At 44.8% G+C, this 24043-nt stretch overlaps 1 protein-coding gene across 1 annotated transcript in view; it reads right to left on the bottom strand.

Annotated features, from left to right (window-relative positions):
• KIF14 (kinesin family member 14) overlaps positions 1–10467 on the bottom strand; it is a 606238-nt gene extending 595771 nt beyond the window's left edge. Inside the window, exons 1-3 of the mRNA XM_078641003.1 lie at positions 10394–10467; positions 4624–5891; positions 2259–2513 (exon numbers count right to left, since the gene is read on the bottom strand). Of these exons, the coding sequence (XP_078497129.1) occupies positions 2259–2513; positions 4624–5729 (1361 nt within the window). The 5' untranslated portion in view covers positions 5730–5891; positions 10394–10467. The remainder of the gene's footprint in view (positions 1–2258; positions 2514–4623; positions 5892–10393) is intronic.
• Between the last annotated feature and the right edge of the window lie 13576 nt (positions 10468–24043).

Genomic DNA, 24043 nt, shown 5'->3' with positions numbered 1-24043 from the left:
ATTAGGGATGGGTAGAGGTAAGGGTGACTTGAGGGCGCTGGGGTGGGTAGAGGTTCTGATAGGCGATGGTGACTTGAGGTTGCAGGAGAAGGTAGGAGTAAAGGGAAGAGATGGGAACTGGAGGGTTCAGGAGTGGGTAAAGGGTGGTTTTGGGGTGGGTAGAGGTAAGGGAAGGTACTGGCCATTTTAAGGGTTGATGTTGGGTAGAGGTAACAGTGAAGAATTAATCTTTTGAAATCACTGCGTTTGATGATGTATAAAACGTCTTCTAAATTCTGAAAATGTAACCAACAAATAAGTAAATGCGACACTAAAGCAAACAATGCAGAAAAAAACATACTGTATGGCAGCAATCTTAACCACTTGGCTGCTAAGGTACATCCCCCTCTTCCCATTGACTTTCCATTGAAATCAATGGAAACTCCATGACGAGTTACCCTTGTCATTAGCACTGAAGGGGTTAAAGGGAGTTTGCTTACCCCATCATCAATAAAAATGAGTGGCGGACAAAATGTATGCTTCAGAAACTAGCCATATGCCACAAAGTTCTGTTATTACTAGTTGTTTCCATTGAGCTCTTTGAAATATGGGGATGCGGGGCTTCAACTTTGATGGTTTCAAGTTGCCTTGAAAAGTACCACAATCCAAAGTTCAAGCAGCACGGAAGAACATAATTCAAGAAATCCAACCAGTACTTGGTTCATGCTCCAAGGACGACAAACACAGAGATGTGAAGCCCAAGTTAGGCTGACATGCGCTCACCAACTAAAAGGAAGAAAATAAGAGTGGCAATAAAGCAAACCAATGGTGAGATCCTTTTAGACTCCCTCATAGTGACTGCAGTCATTTCCCATTTTCTTGTCTTTAGGAGCTGCATAAAGGGACAATCAAGCAGCATTTGCATATCTTCTATCTGGCTAGGTAATTTAGCTCATATCACACTTATTTCTGTTAGCAACTGACACCTTAGTCTTGCATAAGCTTCTGCTGCATGTGACCGCATTGCAAATGTTGGTCCTACTGCAGAAGCTTGGAGTTCATCTGCTAATAAAACTTCAGACTCCTAAGAGCTAAACTGTGACACTATGAAATTAACTTGTCAGTACATCATTTTCTTTATTGTGCAAGGAATACAGAGCATACTTAAACTGGGTTCATCAAAGACTACAATGCACAATTAACCTCCCAAGCCAATGACATACTGGTAGATTTAGAAAATTAAGACACTCACTGAAAACCAGGCAATCTAACCTTCCAATAACTAGAATGACAACATATAATTAACACTCAAAGGTAAGGATACCAAGTTACTCAAGGATGACACCACCATGTGTGCATTTGTTCACTTCAGCTTTACAAATCCTTTCATTAAATCTATCTAGTTGATTCAACCAAAGCAACAAAAACCAGAAGCCCGAGAATACATCGATTTGTGAAATAAAAAGTCAGAACAGGATAATTGTGTTCTTCTTACAAGGCTTGAAATGGCAGCTATTCTCAACCTGTCAAAGTTTAAATAGATTCAGTTACTAGATGATTCCTTATTTTTTTTAAAATCAGCTTTTCCAGCTGGGAAAGGTCATTTAATAAATCAGTTTATTAAAAGAGTTGTAAAAACCAACTGGGCCTACAAACAATTTATCAAATCTGTCACAGCAAAGCACTGGACTAGAAAAGCTGTGTTTGATGACGAAGAATCATTTGGTAACAACAGCAATAGGAGGTCATGCGAATGCTGTTACTTTTCAAACTTTATATGAAAATAAAATGGGCTGACCGAGTGACCATGCTTTCAGAAAAAGGCAAAACGAGGGGTCTACAATCTCATTCAAATTATTTTCTTGAGAAAACAGAGCGTGTGGACTTCACAGATGTTTCTATTGCACTGTATCTTGTTAAGTAAGTTGGATCTTCACTTCCCCCAGGCTGCTATAGAATCACTATGGATCAGAAAATATATTGTGATTAGAAAACGTGTCTCATCTAAAGCTGTTGGATCCAGGGTCTACTTAAGTTCCAAGATGGATAGTTCCAACAACATTTTTTGTATTGTTCAAGGGCTGAAATGTCATTTTTTAAAGCAGAGCTTAAAAGGCTCAGCTTTGGTTAACGAAACCGAAATCTGCTGTGGGTCACATACCACCGAATAGTTTTTTTAAAATAAAAAATATAGTACTCGAGCCATCATATTTAGTAAAATAAAAATAAAACCAGACAAAATACACACCAATAGCAACAGCACTACTCACAGCACTTACGTATAAGATTTCCCAGACCCGGTCTGCCCATAGGCGAATAAACAGGTGTTGTAACCCGAGAAGGCTCTATCCAACAGTGGCACCGCCAGCTTCTCATACACATATTCCTGGCTGGCAAAGTTAGGGTGGGACTCATCGAAAGACCAGAAGGAGAAGTCGTACAGAAATGTATGGGCTTGTTTGGTTTCAGGGTGTTGCACAACTGTCTCCTGTCCATTCATGAAGACCACCTGGTAGGTATTTTCGCTTTTCTCTCTAGCAAAACAAAAACAAATTGCAATGTAAAAAACAAAACCATTCATTCACGGATGTCCGTGTTACATATACAACTGTTAACTTTTTAAGTAATTAGCAACCTTTAATCAAGTTTGTGAAGCTTAAGTATTGGCGGCGGGATAGTATTTTGAGTAAATGAGGATTAGGAGGTGGCACTCAAATTGCAACGTGGAGTCAGTGGATTTCCTAAGTGAACAAAATGGAGCAGAGTACAAGGTCTCTCCCACACTTTTAAAGAATAATTATTACGAGGGGATTTACTAACCATCACCCAGACATTGATGGTCATCCGGGGGACCCAGAGGGGTCACTCAATAATGGCAATTTACCCCCTTACATTGCTTTTAGAAAGCAAGGCTTTAAGGTTGAAAATACCAAAATGTATCCCACAGGAAAATAATCTAAAGGAACAGTTGTGACACCAGGAGATCAAAGTTACCTCTCCAAAACACACAGTATGCCCAATTTTGCGCACAATATATACAGCCTTGCAGGAACAATGACAACATTCATAGACCAATAAAGAGAAGCTACATACATTGCATTACCGATATTAATGACAGACTCTAATGCTCAGCTGACCATGACCTTTGTAAGTGGCAAGTTTAAAGACTGCCTCACAGGAGGAAAGGCCATTGGCTCACAATTCCAAGGTTAAAAAGTAAATAAATCCGGAATGACATGGACAATTGTTATGATGCATTCATCCAGTTTCAGTAATCTCAGGAACCACAGAACATCGGGGAGCTGCAATCCAAGACATGATTCACAGTCTCCCAGACAGAAAGCTCTCTCTAACAAGTGGGATACATTCAATAGTACCATGGCTGGAATAGACGGTTTCAGAGAAAATATGGGTAGTGAACGGAGACCCCAAGACTGTACATTATACTGAGAAGAAAAGCCAAATTATTTTCAACCTAGTTTTTGGATTATAGGAGATGAAAAGTTGTTCACTAGGCTCCATTTACCTTCCAACTGTTACCAGCGCTCATTGCGTTTGACCAGAGAGAGTGACCTACACAAGGGAGGGGGATAAATTGCCTCACTATACCCATTGACAGAAGACAAGCTCGATACCGATCCTAAATTAAAAGACTTTGTACCCATCTCAGATATTCTCAATATAAAAATAAAATATTTGTTGGGGGGTGATTCGCCATTAATGTGAAGGCATGACAGTCCAATTTTGAAAGACTTCATATTGAAAGTCCAATCTAGAGTGCACAGGTACCCTATTGTCTGTTGTGAGTGTTACAAGGGATTGCTGTCCGAGGTTAATACACACAGCTTGAGATAAGCCGCTTTTTGAAAGGGTGAGAGAATAGGCTGATGTAACTGTAACATCTCCCAATACTCAGCCTATTGTGCACAGAACAGTTTCATAGTCCGTGTCTGTCAACAATTTTTACAATTGTTGGCAAGCAACCGATAAGCACAAAGAAGGAGTGAAATTTGAGCACTTATGGGCAACAGAAAGAAATGACTGTGTTTAGGAAAGTGGGATAAATGTGCATGTTGATAATTACTTCTAGAAGCTCCTCAAACAAACAAAAATGGTTGGCACACATGCATATCTTCTATTTGACTACAGGATAATACTATGGCATTCATCTTCACTCTGGCATTTTTGGGGAGGGTTAATTAAGTTTATCCTCGGTCTTTTTGAAGAAAAACTGCAACAACATATCTTAGAAAGTTATCTTCTACCTTCTGTTGCCTTGAAGAAAAGAAAGCAATGTCACAGGTATGTACAACTGGTCCAGTGCCCTCTAAGAATAGAAACAAACATTGGCCTTTTATTTGATTGGTGGACACCTATACGTTTCTGTGCATGACATGCTGATTCACATAAAATTGAAGCCATGGCATCAATGCTTCACTAACAAACGTATGATAAATAAAGGTGCACATCTAGGTTTCTGCATTCCACAAAATCTTTGAGCAAATCAACATGCTCCAATCAAATCAGTCACAAATAAACCACCTACAAGTTTTATGAAATGGTCACGCATAAAACGTTATCTCACTCTGTCATTCAGGACATTGAAAAGCTAGAATAAAACTGAAAAAAGAATCCTCTGCTTACCGGTTATTAAATGGGCGAACTCGCACAGCTACTGTCACTGTGCTGTTTTCCACTTGTAGGACATTTTCGTCTGTGTGCATCATCTGAGCAGCAATCTCCCCTTTCAATGGACGTGGACATGCTGCTGTGGTAAGGTCTTGAGTTCCTTTGGGTCTGCTACTTAGGAAAGGGTTAAATGGGCTAGTTTTATTTGTTGGTGCAGCTTGCAAAAAGTCAAGTCGGCTTCTAGGTGTCGTAGATGACGAGGAATTCCTATTATGTTGTGTTGTGACACATTTTGGTATAGAACCAACTCTCTCTATTGGCTTGGGAGTTCTAGTTTTATCCAAACTTCCGTATTTGCGATCTGGTGTTTTAGTAGCTACCTTTGACATCTTAGGAAATTGATCACATTCACTTCTTTTTAATCCAGACGGCCTTTTATCAATTTTTCCCATATTTGAAGGTTCAGACTTAAGGACTGTGGATTGGATTGCTGTATTAGCACCGCCTAAAATACACTTCAAAGAAGTAGATCCAACACTTCCATTTAAACCACTGTAAGGAGAGAAAGCTTCTTTGTGCTTTGGATCAGTTTTCAATTCAGGAACCTTGGGCATTCCCATCGACTGAAGATTAGACTGAGCAGGTAACAGAGATTGATCCGGTAGGTTTGTTTGGAAAGACCTTGCGCTAGATTGGAGCTGATCGTTAAGACCTCCACTTGTAACACCAACTGTGTCACTAGCTGTGTTTGCATGAACCTTTTCTAGGGAACCAGCATTTATTCGTCGTTGTAGTGTCAGTCGCACTTCTGTTTTTGTAGAGCCTTGTTCCACATTCTCATCTGGCTCCTTGCGACTTCCAGGAGTACCTTTGCTGGCAGTCTTTCTTCTCTGAAGAGTTAACCGAGCCTCTTTTTTTGGTGTGGTGGGGCCCTCTCCAACATCTGGCATGGTAGAAATCACATACGTCCTATTAATTTCTTTGCTTTTATTCAAAGCCAGCACTAGTTTGGCTTCTCTGCCCTCCTCTCGCCCATCTGGGTTAGGTGGTCTTGTAAACCGGCTGCTATTACTGTGGACATTGTATGGGCTGTTCGCACGGAAAGAAGAAATACTGTGCATGCTGGAGTAGTTTCTAGTAGCCGTAAGCTTACACTGCAGCCAAGTCAGATGCAGGGAAGTGGGAAAAAGCACTCATTTACATGTGCAAACTGGATGTTTGATCATGACTTCATTCTAACCTACTGACTTGAACAGTACAAAATCCGCTGCTTGTGAAATATCCTGCAGAAAAAAGAAAGTATTGTTACAACAAGTGCAAAATTAGTCGAAAAAGTAGGTCAGAAATGTTTTTTTTATTTAATTAACACAAACCTATACTAAAAATGTAACTGCTGTCCTACATCATAAGCAACAATTTATTGTAAAATCTAAACGACAAGCAGTCTGGCTTACAGTGCAGCTCTTATCCGGTTTGAAGGTAAAGTAATATTTTACATAATGAGGGACCTCATTATCTGTGCCCTGAACTTTGGCTGGTAGTTCCACCCGCAGAACAACTCAGAGAAGGGCTTTGGTGATTGCAGAGTTGGCGGAATTACCAGAAATTACAAGGTGTACCCCAAGGGTCGACCCTACACGAACTTAGGACCATGTTGCCTGGGTATTGCTGAAGCGCTCAGACTTTCACCCAGCCTCTTGAAAGGATGCACTGTGCTCCCAATCCATCTTCTGCCTTCCGTGCCAGCTAGTGAATCCAGTATTCAGCAGCATGGGTACCCATGAGGGTCTATAATTATCTCTTACATGGCATTTTCCTGGAGTGGGGAGTCTAGGAATGTAGCCTGCGGTGTGGCAACCCCCTGAACCCGGACACTGACCCAAAAGCCCTTCTTTGTGGACAATCACCCCAAAGTATTTGCATTCCTTTGGTAAACACTCTGTCCACCCCCAAACAACTAAGGAAATTATCTGTTTGAGCATAGGCTGGGAGACAGGTGTAGAGGAGAACAAAAAGGGATCCTTTCCCACCCAATACAGCCAAAATGTTGAATGCGCTTCACACCACACCTCAGGGAACTCCACTGCTTCCAGATATACAAACATGCACAGTTCAAAATCCTAACCCAGACTTTCAAGGTAATACATGACACAGGCCCCACCTACCTGAACAGATGCAGTTTCCTTCTACCAACCTACCAGACACCTCCGCTCTGCCGGACTCCAACTCATACATATGCCACGAATACACAGAACCTGAACCAGAGACTGGGCCTTCTCCTAAATTGCAACAAAGTAGTGGAACAACCTCCCACTGCACAGCAGAGCCTCCTCCTCCCTTCGTAAAATTCCACAAGAAGCTGAAGACCTGGCTTTTTGAGTAACCTCCCTCTGCCTTGGTGAGGCTACGTACAGACCTGCTCAGCACCAGGATACCCTCCCGGGTGATATGTATTTGTAAAGCGCACTATCACATAGCATTACTGTAGGAAAATGCCTTCTTGCAAGATCACCTCTATTTTTGTTTAAAGTATGCTGCGGTTTTCGACTGTGTGCACTGCGACTCTGCTAAGCAGGCCCCAGGGCATGTGCTCTGGTCTGAAAAAGTGCCACCAGCAGTACACAACTTAATGGCCAAGAACCGTTCCAACTTAAATATATAGTGCTACTTTGGCAGTAAGTATGAGATTTATGTTGATGGGTGGCCCAGTGCTGTGCATGGCCTGCTGTTCAATGCACACTGCTTTGATAGTGTTATAACTAGCCACAGGTAACTATTGTAAAGATTTGAGCGCACTTCAGATGTACTTTGGTTCAATGATTCAGAAATGCAATGTGTCAGTGGACGAAATCATAAGTAGTATACTCTAGGCTAGTTCTATGATCAAAAGTATCTAACAAATTAGATCTATTGCCTAGACTCAAATCCAGGACCTGAAAAATATTTTGACCAATACATACATTCCTTGTCACCTTGGAAAAATAAGCTTTGAGAGGGATGTTCAAAGTATGTCTGGATCTTTGTCAGATATTTAGGATAGCCACATAAGGCACATTTACAAAGAATTAATTTCGTTTACAGAATCAGGAATTTTGAAAATATAGCTCTGAGATCTGACCCTCCTCAACCCACACAACAAAAAAGTCACACCCCTCTGGCACTGTTCATCGGATACCCTTAACCTTTAGGCATCTTATAATCGGACTCTTTGTGACTAATAATATAAACTAAACAAAAAATATATTACTGTATTTTTACTCGTGGTCAAGATCTTTGGAGGAAGATTTTGTAAAAAATAAAATACAGATGTGCTTACAAACCATATGATGTCATTATGTCTAATCTTCAAAGCTTTTTGTTTTTCTACCGCACCCCATCCCTAATTTGTGGGATTCCACAGGAAATATTTTCGTTTCAAGAAGCACACATTCCTCAATGCTTGCAGGGCTTCAAGAGTGCGGTTTACTTTTCAAGCTATTTTTCCTTCCCACTCTGACTAGCACCCATAGCAACCAGAAGACTCTAGTGCCACAATTGGCTTCCACCCACACTGTATTGGCAGGTCCATTTCCAGGCCGCAAAAAATGTACTTGATCACTCGCAATTGCGAGTAAAATTTTATCAGGTCGAGCTATTTTTAGCACCTACTAGTTCAATCTGGCGAGTAAACTTAGGCTGGAAAGGAACAGGTGTTCTGTTCGTTCAGAGAGTGAATGAGCAATAAAGACGCCATTAAATCTTGTTTTTATCTTGACACGTTTGCTGTCTGTTGAAGGAAAGAGGTCAAACGTCAGTTTATCTTTTAACTAATTGCTGCTTGGAAAATTAGGTTTATTTTTCTCTAGCTTACTAGAGTTGGAGGTTTTTGTCATGTGAACTGTCTGAACATGTCAGTAATATTTCTCTAATACATAACATTTAAATAAATAGCCTGTAAATTAATATTACAAATATTTCAAAATATATCAGGAATTACAAAAGCAATTTTTTTGTTAAGAAGTGTGTTACAAACAAAGATTAAATAGGAGCAAAACAAACCACAACACTTTACTTGGTGATGTGCAAATGACATGTTTGCAGAAACTCTATTTCAAACATTATTATTTGTACAATACATAGTGTTATCAGTATAGCTGCATGTCAGTGGGAAAGTCTGTGGCCATTTCAATGTAAAATCTTCCGATTACAATTAACGGTGTGCTAGTACTACATTCTTTAGTTATGTATTTATTAAAAGTGATAGTTTTTAAACATGATTGGAGAAACATTCCTGCTGCCGCCCGGATAAAAATGCTGTTAATGAACTAAGAGGCAAGTCAGGGGTCATGTGTATCCTATATGTAGCTAGATTTGTATTATATGTGGAAAGCTTAGTCTATTAAATCAAACAAAAGAGTTTTGTTCAGCAGATATGCTGAACTCGCACATTTGAAGGTGCTCTCATATGTGATAATGAAGAAAATGTAGGCTCAATTAATCAAATTATTTGCCCACGATCACATCATTTGAGCCAGTTTATGGGTCAAGAGCCTTACAAACAGGTCGAGTAGAATACTTAAGTCACTAGACATGCAGTTCTAGTAACATTTTAATGATTTTTCGAGGCCTGATGTGTGATTCTCAGCTAAACTCAGCCTCGCCACAATGCACAAAAACACTGAATAAAAACACAAGTGTACCATACAAATGTCATTACCATCATCACCTGCCCGACTGTCTTCATAAATAGCTGTCAAGTGTCCCTGTATGCTGCATGATGCCTTACCTGTATTTTAATCACTGACAGCAAACTGAACTGTATTGTTTCATTTTTTTTCCAACATCTGACTTAAACAGTCTCAACGCGTGTTTGCTTAAATGCCAGGTGCCTAGTGTGACTAATGTGGTCACCAAGATACACATCATATAGACACTATAGTCAGGGCCACTGAAAATATATGATGCTACGATAATATATTCCATATAATTATGGATTTTACACATTTGCCTAATTCGCCATCCATGGCATAATCAGCAGATTTTAATAGAAAAAATATTTCTAGCTCAAAAGGATCAGAGGTTATTAAAAATGAAGCAACAGGTGATCCCACAAGGTGGAGGACCCTTCACAATGGCTGACTAGTCATCTTTCAGATGCTTAGTAGATCTACCCTTTCATCTACTGACCTCTCCAGCTCTTACAGAGTTCTGAAAGTCCCTAAAGACCTGGCTATTCAGCGAATTAACTGGACCCTGTCAGCACCTGGATACCCTCAAGGGTGACAAGTAGTGCTCTACAAATCTGATGATTGATTAATTGGTTGATGGTTGGTCTATTTGGTTGTGAAACGGGTACTAATGAGGTGAAATCTTTGCCCAGAAGTGTTACCATGTGAAAAAATTCAAAATAATTATGTACGAAATGGGCCAAATAATTTGACTTTTCTTGCAGCATAATTTAGTCATCCCTGGTGCATGATTTTGACTTCTCTTGCCGCCTAAGTCCTAACTATATGTCCAGGCACTGGCTTTCACGTAAAGAAAACATGAGATTTGGAAAGAGGCAACCCACACCTGGCAATGCTGTTTGGGAAGCAGATGTCTTATGCCGTGCACGGCTTGCATGGATGTTAACAGTGTGGGTCACTATTGTGCTCCGAACCCTTTCCCCGCGACTATGTGTGACAGAGTTGTTATGAACGGTCACACTGTCATGACCGGGGTGTATAGTCCTATAGTATAGTCCTATACACCACACCGCTGTAAAGGAGCCCCACTCTTCCGGTAACCCCAGGTTCGAACTCACCTCCATTCAGTAACAAGCCGCTTCTCGTTTTCGAATCAGGGCGCGTCAGCTCATTCGCTGGAAGTAGCACTGACGAAAATCCCGGAAGTCGAATCTTTGTTGACTCGACAGGCCACCGGAGTTTGCGCTCCAAGCCTCGAGGTGAAGCTAAACCACGCCTGCTCTCCTGTGAAGTTTCAGATTTCCACCTCCTTTTGACACCCAGCCAGTAGACAGACAAAAGGGGCGAAAATACATGGTTTTCGGTTGTATTTAGTTGATGTAAATAGTAGCTTGTTTCATTGTAGTGCTTGTTTTTCTCTTATTTTCCTTAGGGAAAACTCGTTATTTTTTTCAAAATATACACAAGTTTACTTATTTTAGTTGTATTCGAACATATTTGAATACATATTTAACGTAATAACCATTACCCATTAACATTACTTTAATTTTCGTAGAAATAACTGTTGACAGTGCCTTTAGGGGTTCCGCAGACAAACGTCCATAGCGGTCTACTGACCTTCCAAATTGATGTTCGGGTGAATTCAGCAGCTTTAGCGACTAATCCCATTAACGTCAATAGATAAGGACACTTTTATAGAATGGTGTAGCTTTATACACAGGGTGACCCTATTCAAGTCCAGCGAAGTATTTAGCTTTTAGCTAGGGATAATGCAATTGAAGCAAGGGTGAGTTGACAGGTGGAGGCCCTTGCAGGCGGTGCTCCGAATTCATGCCTGGTTTATATACTGGAATGTTGTAATTATGAGACAACAGAGGACCACATTTTGTTTCTGGTTTTTTAAATGCAGGAGCGGGACCAGAATTAGGTGCTCAGGCCGGTCGACCCTTTGGTGCCTGTCTGATGCAAGGCTCTCTCCCTGTTAACAACCTATGGTGCTATATAAGCCCAACTCAAACATTCAGTAACCTGGTACTGTCCAGGCTTCCTGAGGAGTTATTTACCAGCACTAGACAGTAAACATTATGGGATTTACCACCCGTGCAAGGACACTTTTTCCATGTCGCTCCTGTGAGGTGTGCGAATTGACTAAATGTACCACGCATGTAGATATTGGCATCAATACACCCGGTGAGGTCAGACAACACACTAATTGTAATAGTGAAAAGTTGATCTATCTTGCTACTTGCCCATGCAGCCTGAGGTATGTCAGTATGACTACGCATAAAGTTAGAACACACATCACTGAGCATCGGAGCACCATAAGATACAAGAAACTGTCTATGAAATTGACCAATCATTTTATCGAACAAGGATAAACACTCAATGACTTACTCTGGACAGTGTTAGACAAACCCACCCCACTGTTCACATTCCAAGATTTCTCAGTTTCTTTTTGTTAAAGAACACCGCTGGATTTTTAGTTTGCGGAGCCATTTAAAGAGTTCTGAATGATGATACTGTGGACGTCTGTACCCTAATACTTTTCCTGCACTTTTGTGACACACACACCCTCATACAACTTGCACGATAGCCATGTATCTGGCAGTTAACCACTTGACAACATCTGGTGTTTGGAACCTTAAAGAATCCCTGAAACTAGTAAACTACATGAGCCTTGATTACGCTAAATTTAGACCCTGCCTTACCTTCCAAATTTAGCACTGATGGTCTTTTATTTGCCTGCTGAAAGTTGTTGAGGGGAATGAACACTTCAAGATTATACTTACAATTTAGTCATACTTAAAGGACTACAGACTCCGGATTCCAGTTTAAGGATTTATTATAAGGCCAAAAATAATTGAATGTAAACGCATCGAAGAATCAACTAATATAAGTACATAAAAATCAATACAGAGCCAAATCTTCGCATATAATTAATTCAGCGTAGAAGGCATACAGTAATAAGTTCAAGAAGCAAAATACAACACAGAATGGGGGCTGTATCTAATTCTTTGTTCATTAGGAAGGAAAGCATGAATTATCTTTCCCTATACTACTCTCATCAAGGTTCCTGACTGAGTACCCTAACTTCTTCCCAAGGGTGTCAGCACGTGTAGACTTCCTTAGAAGTACTCACGTCAAATGGGTCAAGATAGCTTAAGGCTATGGAGCTCGCTCTTAAGATGCTCCTTCTCCTCCGAAAATCTAGAAGTCTAATTTCTCTGTCCCTGCGCATAATACAACAAGTATTTACAATCAATGGTCTCGTCTTTGTTAAAGTTAGAGCTATTGGCATTGCTCATGACATTATTTTTGTTTTTAAAACATGTAAATAAATGGCATTGTCATTTACAATGCCAATAGCTTAATCTCTCGCAAATACGAGACCTATTGCATTTGCACCCACACACAGAGCCACACACACAGAGCCACACACACACACAGAGCCACACACACAGAGCCACACACACAGAGCCACACACACAGACAGAGCCACACACACAGACAGAGCCACACACACACAGACAGAGCCACACACACAGACAGAGCCACAAACACACAGACAGAGCCACACACACACAGAGCCACACACACAGACAGAGCCACACAGACAGAGCGCCACACACACACAAACACAGCGCGCCATGCACACAGCGCGCCACACACACACAAAGAGTGCCACACACACACACACAGAGAGACACACACACACACAGAGCGCCACACACACAGAGAGCCACACACACACACACACAGAGGCACACACACACACAGAGCCCCCCCCCACACACACACAGAGCACCCCCCCACACACACACACACAGCGCGCCACACACACAGAGCGCCACGCACACAGAGCGTCACACACACACAGAGCGCCACACACACACACACAGAGTGCCACACACACACAGAGCGCCACACACACACAGAGCGCCACACACACACACAGAGCACCACACACACACAGAGCGCCCCACAAACACACACACAGAGCGCCACACACACACAGAGCGCCACACACACACAGAGAGCCCCACACAAGCACACAGAGAGCCCAACACACACACACAGAGACACATAGACACAGAGCCACACACAGAGAGAGAGCCCCACACACACACACACACAGAGCCCCACAAACACACACACAGAGCCCAACACACACACACACAGAGCCACACACACACACACACATAGACCCCCCCACACACACACACAAAAACGATCACAACCAGGGAACAGAGGCAAGAAAAAACAATCACAACCAGGGAACACAGGCAAGAAAAAACGATCACAACCAGGGAACAGAAGCAAGAAAAAACAATCACAACCAGGGAACAGAGGCAAGAAAGAAGCAAATATAATAATACCAGGGCGCACCTGAACATTGCTTATGCTGGCATTACTCAGGTATATGAAGTTGAACTCTTCTACCATGTGCCAAGGTTTGCGCCATACTCGTGTACTGCTAGAAAGCATTAACTATACCTCCATATACTACTGGTCTATCAACGGGGTTACTAGAATTTTAGAGGAAAACACCAGAGTGCAGGCCGTGATGGTTTGATTTTTTTTGCTTTTCTGGCTTGAAAGCTTCTTGCAGGTAGTCTTCTTGTAGGGAAGAAATGGTTAGTGGAATGGGTCTAGAACTAAGAACAAACATCAAAAGTGGGCTCGGCACGCGGATACACGGGGCAATTGACACAAAGACATAGATGGGTGAGTAAGCAAAGTTCACGGAAATCATAAACATTTGCCCCACCCGGAAGTAAACTACATGTGAGATTATTTCCCTCCTCCAACCAAGGCACTGTACCAAACTAAAAGCTCCAAATCACTTGCGCCACTGTATCCGCAGCTCAAAGTTGCACTCACCTGCATGGTTTCCTCCTCATGCATCGCCGGGACAGACAGGGAAAAGGCGCGCAGGAAGGGAGGGGAGTAGGCGGGCAGTACAACACGCGGACGGAAGCCCACAGGAGACAACCTCCTGGGTACACTGTCGGAGTCAGCGCGCGTGGCCTACGGAAAATGCGCGCAACTGTGACACCTCTGCTGCCCTTTAGCACCGCCCCGTGTTCCCGCGCGAGTGTAAGGATCGAATTTAGCCCCCCGTCTCCTCCCCGCAGACGGCACCTTGGTCCGCTCGCGCTCAGAGTGATGTGAAAATGTTAACTGTACCCAGGAAATGAACAAAATGCGTCACCAACCATAGGGGACTAGGTGTGCTACTCCATGTATGATAACTTTTAGAGCACGGAAGGATAAGCTCACCTTCGGTTTCTCTTCAGACATTGCGCCTGGTGATACCGGGTGGGATGTGAATTTGGTGATTGTGGAGTGTTTTATAAAAAGGTTTACTGCTTAATTAACGTCAGTCCAACTCCTCGGCCGTGCCGTTTTGCTCGAACCCCCGCACCCTCGTGCACGAGCTTTCATACCCCCCTCTTCGAAACTTATCACCGATTACCCTTATTGGGCTGCACGAGGGCACGTGCTGCAATACGCGTTCACGGAGCACGTGACACACTCCTAAAAGGAGCACGCTTCGTTTCAGAAAACGATGTCACAGGTTATATAAGCCGTCAGGAGGGCAGTCGAACACCACCATGTTTCTCCGCGGTCAAGCAGAAATGCCTCGGAGAAACGCCCGTCATTTTCTGATAGGGGGGCGTGTTTTTCTGTCTCTCCTCTTCCCATTGGCTGGAATGTAAAATTCCATCCAATGGGAAGAGGAGAGAAAGAACATGAAAAAACACGCCCCGAATCCGAAAAAGATGGGGCTTAAATGGACAGACGCCCCTCTTCTCCAATGGCTGGCCTCCGTTTAGGAAGCCAGCCAATGGAAAAGGGGTCGGGTTCAAGCCCCATACTCTAAAACACAGCTTTCCAAACTTTCCACGTCGGTGACACACCTTTTCGACAATCTTCATCTTGTGACACGGTAATGCGAGCGAGCGCACCTACAGGGGGTTCTCTCTCCTCTCCGTCTCCCTCTCACTCCTCTCCCTCTCCCTCCTCTCCCTCTCTCTCCTCTCCATCACCCTCTCACTCCTCTCCCTCTCCCTCCTCCCCCTCTCTCGCTCCTCTCCCTCTCTCCCTCCTCTTCCTCTCCCTCCTCTCCCTCTCTCACTCCTCTCCCTCTCCGTCTCCCTCTCACTCCTCTTCCTCTCCCTCCTCTCCCTCTCCCTTTCCCTCTCTCCCTCTCCCTCCTCTCCCTCCCTCTCCCTTCTCTCCCTCTCCGTCTCCCTCTCACTCCTCTCTGTCTCACTCCTCTCCCTCTGCCTCCTCTCCCTCTCCCTCTCCCCCCTCCCTCTTCCTCTCCCTCCTCTCCCTCTCTCTCCCTCCTCTCCTTCTCACTCCTCTCCCTCTCCCTCCTCTCCCTCTCCCTCCTCACCCTCTCCCTCCTCTCCCTCTCACCCCTCTCCTGCTCCCTCCTCTCCGTCTCACTCCTCTCCCTCCTCTCCCTCTTCCTCTCCCTCCTCTCCCTCTCACTCCTCTCCCTCTCCCTCCTCTCCCTCTTCCTCTCCCTCCTCTCCCTCCTCTCCTTCTCTCTCCTCTCCATCTCCCTCTCACTCCTCTCCCCTCCTCTCCCTCTCCCACTCACTCCTCTCTCTCTCCCTCCTCTCCCTCTCTCCCTCCTCTCTCCCTCCTCTTCCTCTCTCACTCCTCTCCCTCCTCTCCCTCTCCGTCTCCCTCTCACTCCTCTTCCTCTCCCTCCTCTCCCTCTGTCTCCTCTCCCTCGCCCTCTCTCCCCCTCTCCCTCCTCTCCCTCTCTCTCCTCTCCCTCTCCCTCCTCTCCCTCTCCGTCTCCCTCTCACTCCTCTTCCTCTCACTCCTCTTCCTCTCACTCCTCTTCCTCTCACTCCTCTCCCTCTCCCTCCTCTCCCTCCTCTCCCTTCCTCTCCCTTTTCGACAATCTTCATCTTGTGACACGGTAATGCGAGCGAGCGCACCGAGCGAGCCAAACTTCCTACAGGGGGTTCTCTCTCCTCTCCGTCTCCCTCTCACTCCTCTCCCTCTCCCTCCTCTCCCTCTCTCTCCTCTCCATCACCCTCTCACTCCTCTCCCTCTCCCTCCTCCCCCTCTCTCGCTCCTCTCCCTCTCTCCCTCCTCTTCCTCTCCCTCCTCTCCCTCTCTCACTCCTCTCCCTCTCCCTCTCTGTCTCCCTCTCACTCCTCTTCCTCTCCCTCCTCTCCCTCTCCCTTTCCCTCTCTCCCTCTCCCTCCTCTCCCTCCCTCTCCCTCTCCCTTCTCTCCCTCTCCGTCTCCCTCTCACTCCTCTCTGTCTCACTCCTCTCCCTCTGCCTCCTCTCCCTCTCCCTCTCCCCCCTCCCTCTTCCTCTCCCTCCTCTCCCTCTCTCTCCCTCCTCTCCTTCTCCCTCCTCTCCCTCTCCCTCCTCTCCCTCTCCCTCCTCACCCTCTCCCTCCTCTCCCTCTCACCCCTCTCCCGCTCCCTCCTCTCCGTCTCACTCCTCTCCCTCCTCTCCCTCTTCCTCTCCCTCCTCTCCCTCTCACTCCTCTCCCTCTCCCTCCTCTCCCTCTTCCTCTCCCTCCTCTCCCTCCTCTCCTTCTCTCTCCTCTCCATCTCCCTCTCACTCCTCTCCCCTCCTCTCCCTCTCCCACTCACTCCTCTCTCTCTCCCTCCTCTCCCTCTCTCCCTCCTCTCTCCCTCCTCTTCCTCTCTCACTCCTCTCCCTCCTCTCCCTCTCCGTCTCCCTCTCACTCCTCTTCCTCTCCCTCCTCTCCCTCTGTCTCCTCTCCCTCGCCCTCTCTCCCCCTCTCCCTCCTCTCCCTCTCTCTCCTCTCCCTCTCCCTCCTCTCCCTCTCCGTCTCCCTCTCACTCCTCTTCCTCTCACTCCTCTTCCTCTCACTCCTCTTCCTCTCACTCCTCTCCCTCTCCCTCCTCTCCCTCCTCTCCCTTCCTCTCCCTCCTCTCCCTCTCTCCCTCTCTCCCTCCTCTTCCTCTCCCTCTCCCTCTCCCTCCCTCTCCCTCTCACTCCTCTCCCTCTCCCCTCCTCTCCCTCTCCCTCTCACTCCTCTCCCTCTCTCGCTCCTCTCCCTCTCTCCCTCCTCTTCCTCTCCCTCCTCTCCCTCGCTCTCCTCTCCCTCTCCCTCCTCTCCCTCTCTCACTCATCTCCCTCTCCCTCCTCTCCCTCTCTCGCTCCTCTCCCTCTCTCCCTCTCTCCCTCCTCTTCCTCTCCCTCTCCCTCCTCTCCCTCTCTCACTCCTCTCCCTCTCCGTCTCCCTCTCACTCCTCTTCCTCTCCCTTCTCTCCCTCTGTCTCCTGTCCCTCTCCCTGTCTCCCCCCTCTCCCTCCTCTCCCTCTCCTCTCCCTCTCATTCCTCTCCGTCTCCCTCTCACTCCTCTTCCTCTCACTCCTCTTCCTCCTCTCACTCCTCTCCCTCTCCCTCCTCTCCCTCCTCTCCCTCCTCTCCCTTCCTCTCCCTTCCTCTCCCTCTCTCCCTCTCTCCCTCCTCTTCCTCTCCCTCTCCCTCCCTCTCCCTCCTCTCCGTCTCACTCTCACTTCTCTTCCTCTCCCTCTCTCCCTCTCTCCCTCCTCTCCCTCTCCCTGCAGTCTCTCTCTCTTCCCCTCTCTTTCCCTCTCTCTCTCTCTGGCTCTCTCCCTCAGTATCTCTCTCGCCCTCTCTCTCCATCCTTCAGTCTCTCTCCCCCTCTCTATCCCCCCTCTCTATCCCTCCTCTCTCTTTATCTCTCTTTATCTCTCTCTCTCCATCCTTCAGTCTCTCTCCCTCTACCTCTCTCTGTGTCTCTGTGTTTCTCTCCATCGGTATGTCTCTCGCCCCCTCTCTCCATCCTTCAGTATCTCTCTCTCTCTCTCTGTCTCTCCCCGCTCTCTCGCTCTCTCCCTCTCTATCACTCCCTCTATCTCTGCCCCCCCACCCCCACCCCCCCATATCTCTGTGGCACCCTTTCGCCATTCCCCTTCTCTCAGGAACTTCTCGCGTGAGCCGCCCCATGAAAAGCATTGCCTCTGCTGTTTGTGCATTACAGGGAGCCGTTGGTGGTGATATTATTATTATATGCAACTACTGAGAAATAAATTCAACAAAATAGACAAATACAATGATGTAATGTTTATAAATAAATGCGGCGGTTATAAGAGAAAAAGCCCATGGACCTGAGGCTGGCCAGAGTCCCCACCTCTCTGCTAACGCCTGAGTTTTCTAAGTAATAAGATGCAGCGCCTTGAACCAGTGCGCCAAGCAGAGACTCCTTCCGAAACTGCTCGGAAGCTGCCACTGCCAGGTGTCTGACAAGGTCAAGGAGCAGGAATCATGTTCGCAGCAGCCGGTGCCCCTGGCTAAGGCTGGTGCTTGGCAGGCGAGACTGGTGCCTGCTGGGCCCAGGGTGGAGGGAGGCGCTACAGAGCATATTAACAGCAGCAGACACCCCCCCAGCGCAGAGGCGCAACTAGAGCCACATTTCGGGGGGGGCTGAAACATTTAGCAGTAGGTAGGGTAGCGCTGCAGGGGCTCTTAGAAGGGGTGAAACATCAACAAAGCCTCTTTAACAAACACAGGGTCTTTTAATGACCTGTGAAGTGCTCGGATGCGGCTGTGTGTGTGCCCGGGAGCTGTCTGAACCCGGGCTGCCACACACGAGGGGGGGGGGGGGGTCATTGTCACGCGACACACCCACAGAGTGGAGGCGACACAGTACGGTGTTGCGGCACACACTTTGGAAAGCTCTGCTCTAAAACATAAGATCTCGCCAGCGTGACTGCGCAAGCGCAGCCTACGCAGGCCGAGACCTAAAAAGGACTAACTCAGCCCCCTCCTTAATGTATCACCTGACAAATCATTTCACTTTCAAAGGCTGTGATGAATTTCCATCACTTCTCTAATTAATTATTCTTTTCTTCGAGTGGCCTTGAAGTACAGATAGGCAAGGCACAGAAGGTGTCCTCCCTTCCTGCTTCTCAGACTGTTCAAATACATTCTGGTTATCTCCTTAAATTAAAAATAACGAGGTGGAATTCCAATACCTGCAGTGGGGTGAGAGCATACTGTTCTGGCACACACAAAGATGTATTTAATTATTTCTTCAGCAACTGGGGCTTTCAAAACTATCAACAACTTTTAACTCTGGGCCTACATTGCAGGCAACTCTAACACACAATTAAATTGTTATGAATATAACGTCGTTCTGCACATTATGCATACAGAAAGGATGGTGTCTCTAGTACATGTAAATTCTATTTAAAAGTGTGCATTATATTTCTTGCTTAAGATGTAAAATAAATGCATTTAATAAACATAATACACTGCACACAATACAAATATATATGAATGCGTTTAAATCATGAGTATGATGCACCCATATAGTTTAGAATGGTGTAAGCGCTCTATCAGCCTGACTGCTTTACTCTCCCCAAACTTCCTAGATACAGGACCTCACAAGCTATATAACTAGTTCTACCTCCTGATAAGATGTTAAGCACCATTTTACTGCACATGAAACAGTATTGTTTACTTGCATTCTGCAACAAAACACATTCTGCGTATTTGCTTATTGCTTTATTTTAAATGGTTCATGAGTCCTCTGCCCTGAACTACATTATACCTTATTGACTCTTACCATACCTACTCGGACTACATTTCCCAGAATAACTTACTGGTTATGTCCTCTGCAATACAGCACTACTGATTTTTCATTTTATAGCATCAAATATTGTACTTCTCACCACATACCTTTAATAATCATTTTGGTAGGTTGGTTTCTACGTCATTAGCCATTTTCTTTCTTTTGATGTAAATCCACTGAGTGCTCCACCCTGGACTGCACTTCCCATCATCCTTCCATTGCCCTGCCCTTTGCACGTGTCACACAGCACTCAATCCTTACATTAACTAACCGTGCTGTGGCCAGCATCCTCAAACCTGGCGGGAGTCGGACGTTTCAGTGACACAACATTAAGGTAAGCTGCTCACATGAACCTTCAACCACTCGCCCTTTCAATTTCACTACTCAACACACGTCTCCTTCAGCCCAAACCATGCTGCACTCACTGAGCTTGAGTCTCAGAGTAGCATTTCTGTTCCGCATCACCCCGCCCTGCGATCAGCATTTTTTTCCCAGGAACATTTACTGAGCACACCACTCCTTTCGCCCAAACAGCGCTGCCCCCACTAAGCTCTAGTTACGGAGCAGCAAGTTTGCTTGAACACTTGCTCAATAGCTAAGAGTATATATTCACCCACCGCGGCTCAATTTGGGTTTGTGTAATAATTGCTTGCGGCCAGGGCACAAGTCCTAAAAAAAAGAAGTGGGGGGACTTACCAGGTTAGGCAGTATGCAAGTGAAATCATGACGCGTGCCATCACAGCGCATGATATCACGATGCTTGACATTGCACGGGACATCACAGGAAGTGAACTAGCTGGAAGTGACATCATAAGAAGTGACATCAGAGATATTAAGACCTCACGCATGTTTATCAGATATATCAGGAGTACATTTAAGTGCATTATGAGATTTACCAAATGAGATTTGGCATTGGGGTTGAGCCAAAAAAAGTGGCGCAATCCTGATGCAAAATCTGGGCCTCAACTAACACATTTATTTTTTTCAACCCTACCACAAAGAAATTGGCAACAAGAAGCATGGTAGTAGATCTGTATTGCTTAATTGGTTGCAAAGTCTACATTTGAAAATACTTGATTAGGTTAAGGCATCTGCTGTGAAGGTGCCCAGTAAATCTTAGGGAATAGTAAAAATGGTGAGATACCTCTAGAGGTTAATGCACTTGCTGGAGAGATCTGTGTTTTGTGAAGTCCCAGATTTGAATCAAAGTGGTAGAGAAGGTAACTTTGTCTCCTGCAAAACACATCATCTAACACAAAAATGATAGATTTTTCTTTTATGTAGATAGTTAAGTGGGTTACTGCTTTTAACACAGATCCTTTTGTTACCTGCAGTTCATAAATTGTAATCCTTTTAAAAGTCCACAGTGGGGTATGAAGGACATGTGCCTCCTACACCTTGTAACCCTCACTGTCTCATGTAACTCTTGAACATTGATTTACACACGTACATGATTTATTGTCAATGTGTATGTTATATAAAGAGCTCTGACACCCTGCATTGGGTTTCATAGTGCTATAAAAGAAACATAATAGTGCTATTGAAATTGTTATTTGTGTAAATACTGAGACAGACCAACACACCTGACATTCTTACAGTGCATTCATCTATTATATACAAGGACTGAACAAAGGCAAAAGCAGGCCTCTCTTAAGTACCTGTGAAGAAATAACAAGATGTGTGCCTTTGTTTCCCCTCCATGGCATTTACGTTTAAGTGTGAGGTTCCAGGCCACCTCCAGTCAGGATATTCAAACAAAAGGAGGCATGATGGCCCCTTAACTTCGTCACAGCTGGAGGTGAAAAAAAGCCCCCTCCCTGCACGCTGCCGCTAGTAATCAAAAGCAGGCGCTGCAGAACTTGTCCCGGTGTCTGAAAATTACACCGGGACAAGTTCAGCATGGTTCTGTGGGGCCCAACCTCTTGGCAGAAGGGACGGTGTCCACCCTGTGAAAACAGTGAGTAGACGCCGTGTACCTGCGTGTACCCCGAATGTGCCCTGCTTGCAGCTTCTGTAGTGTATTTGCCACGCTTTTAAATCTGCACCTCTCGTTTGAGCAACAAACTTGTCAAACAGTATTCACATAATTTGTATGGTGCAGAGGATTATACCACTTCCCACTAACAGACTGCTAAAGTCGAGACTGATTTGAAAACACACACTATCATTGAGTACTGAGAGACAATATGCTGTTACCTTATGCTCTTCTTGGCAATAAGAGCATGACATTGCTAGTTTCTGAGGGATTCTACCACTATCCATGGGCATACTAGGCTAGTATGGTCAGTGAGCTTTCTTAGCCAGCATTACTACACTTGGGCTAGTCTGACTCAGGCACCACTGTTTTTTTTAGCTAGACATTCAATCCTAGATGTAACTCCCACAGCATATGTTTAATCCTTCATAAGTGTATGACCAAGTCTTCATACAGCACTTTCGTCATTAGTTTAATTTTTCTTCCACGCACGATATGCCACAGCCAGGCTGTTTTTTGTCACTATCTGACAGGACTTTTGGCTGAGTGTGTCAGTACCAAGGACCCTTGCCTTTTTACCAATGTAATATTTACCTATATCACTCCTTACAAGACAGCGTGCACCCTGAGCCACACACCAGGCTCCCTCGAGTTGAGGCATGACATTCGACTATTGCGGGTAAGCGTGTGTGCTTTGTATGAATGCCACAATTGTATCTATGTTACACACACACATTTGTGGTGGATAAATCATATCAGTGTTTGGGTAACTGGTGGCACCATATTGGTAAGTGTTACTAACACTGCTGCAATAACCTAACTGTCATTATATCACTCTAGAGGTTGTAATAAAGTGGATCCGCTGTTGCGACTTTTTGTGGACCACTACATTTGGTTTTGTATTTTTCCATTATATGCACGTTATTTGAATGGAAGCAATACTTCAGGGTCCTGATGAATACTAATACACCTCTCATGAGGGTCTAGTTGGCAGAAACATGTTGACCAATGACACACAGAATTAGGGTTATTTGACCGCTGCATTGCCTCTTCACTCACCCAGCGCTATATAAAACTCTTTAAATAAAATAAAAAAATAAAATAAAACCGGGCACGCAAAAATAAAGTTGTACGCCTGCTCTGGAATCAGTTTTAATCATCACTATCACATTTTTGTTCATGCATTGCACGCTCTGCTAGCCTCACCACCCTTTAGATCTCCATAGGGAATCTACCATATTTCAAAACATCAGAAGAGCTCCTTCTTTTTAAAGAGAGAGTTGTAGCTCGCATTCTGATCTGCTGTCACGGTGTGAGGAGAATTTCAATGATAAACCAGGCCACATCTGATGAGGGAGGCATTTCTACCTAAAAAATGAATACTTTTGTTCAGCCAGGTTTCCAATTTTCTCTTAGACCGGGGCATTTCTTTGTGTGACAGACGGGCTGATATCATCATAATCCGATGTCCACAAAATCTCAGACACCAGATGGTGAAGGGATCCGCTAGGTCCTGATGAAAGCTGGGAGACCCCTTCTCATCCCACTATTTTTAATTTGCCAAAGGTATACTAAAAATAAAATAAGAAGGATTTACCCACAAGCCATTTTGAAGTTCAGATCCCTGCTTGTGACTTAACAACAAAGAGCTCCCTCAAAAAGCAGGGTTGAGCCCACCCGGTAATATTAGATGTACCAGGCTTAGGACTTGATGATGGAGCATGCTATGTGATAGCGTGGACGAGAATGATGTCTTAAAAAAAATAATGACCGTTTTCTAGGGAATAGGTTACAAATTGGGGGGGGGGCTCTAAGAAGAAGGCTAAGTGATTTGGAGAGGGTTTTGAAATTAGACAACAAGAAAAGGCAACTCATGAGGATTTATGCAGAGCATTCTATAGCAGTATTATCTCTATTATGTACTTTGTCATTTTAATACACAAAATAGTTACAAAAGAGATTGGAATGCATACTTACCAATATTTGGGAACGAGTAAGAGAGTGATTTAAAAAAAAAATCTCCAATTACAAGTTGGGGACGTTTTTAGCATGCTAAAGCCAAACTAGCAGTTTTTAGTTGAAAAGAATACAGTGAATTTCCCACCTAAATCAAGCATTCGCATGTATGCCCGCGCTATGAAAAATCCAACATTTCATAAGCAAAAATAGAATATACATTC

Source organism: Lissotriton helveticus, chromosome 1_1, assembly GCF_964261635.1.
Source record: "Lissotriton helveticus chromosome 1_1, aLisHel1.1, whole genome shotgun sequence".
NCBI lineage: Eukaryota > Metazoa > Chordata > Amphibia > Caudata > Salamandridae > Lissotriton > Lissotriton helveticus.
This window is presented reverse-complemented; position numbering and strand designations above follow the sequence as displayed.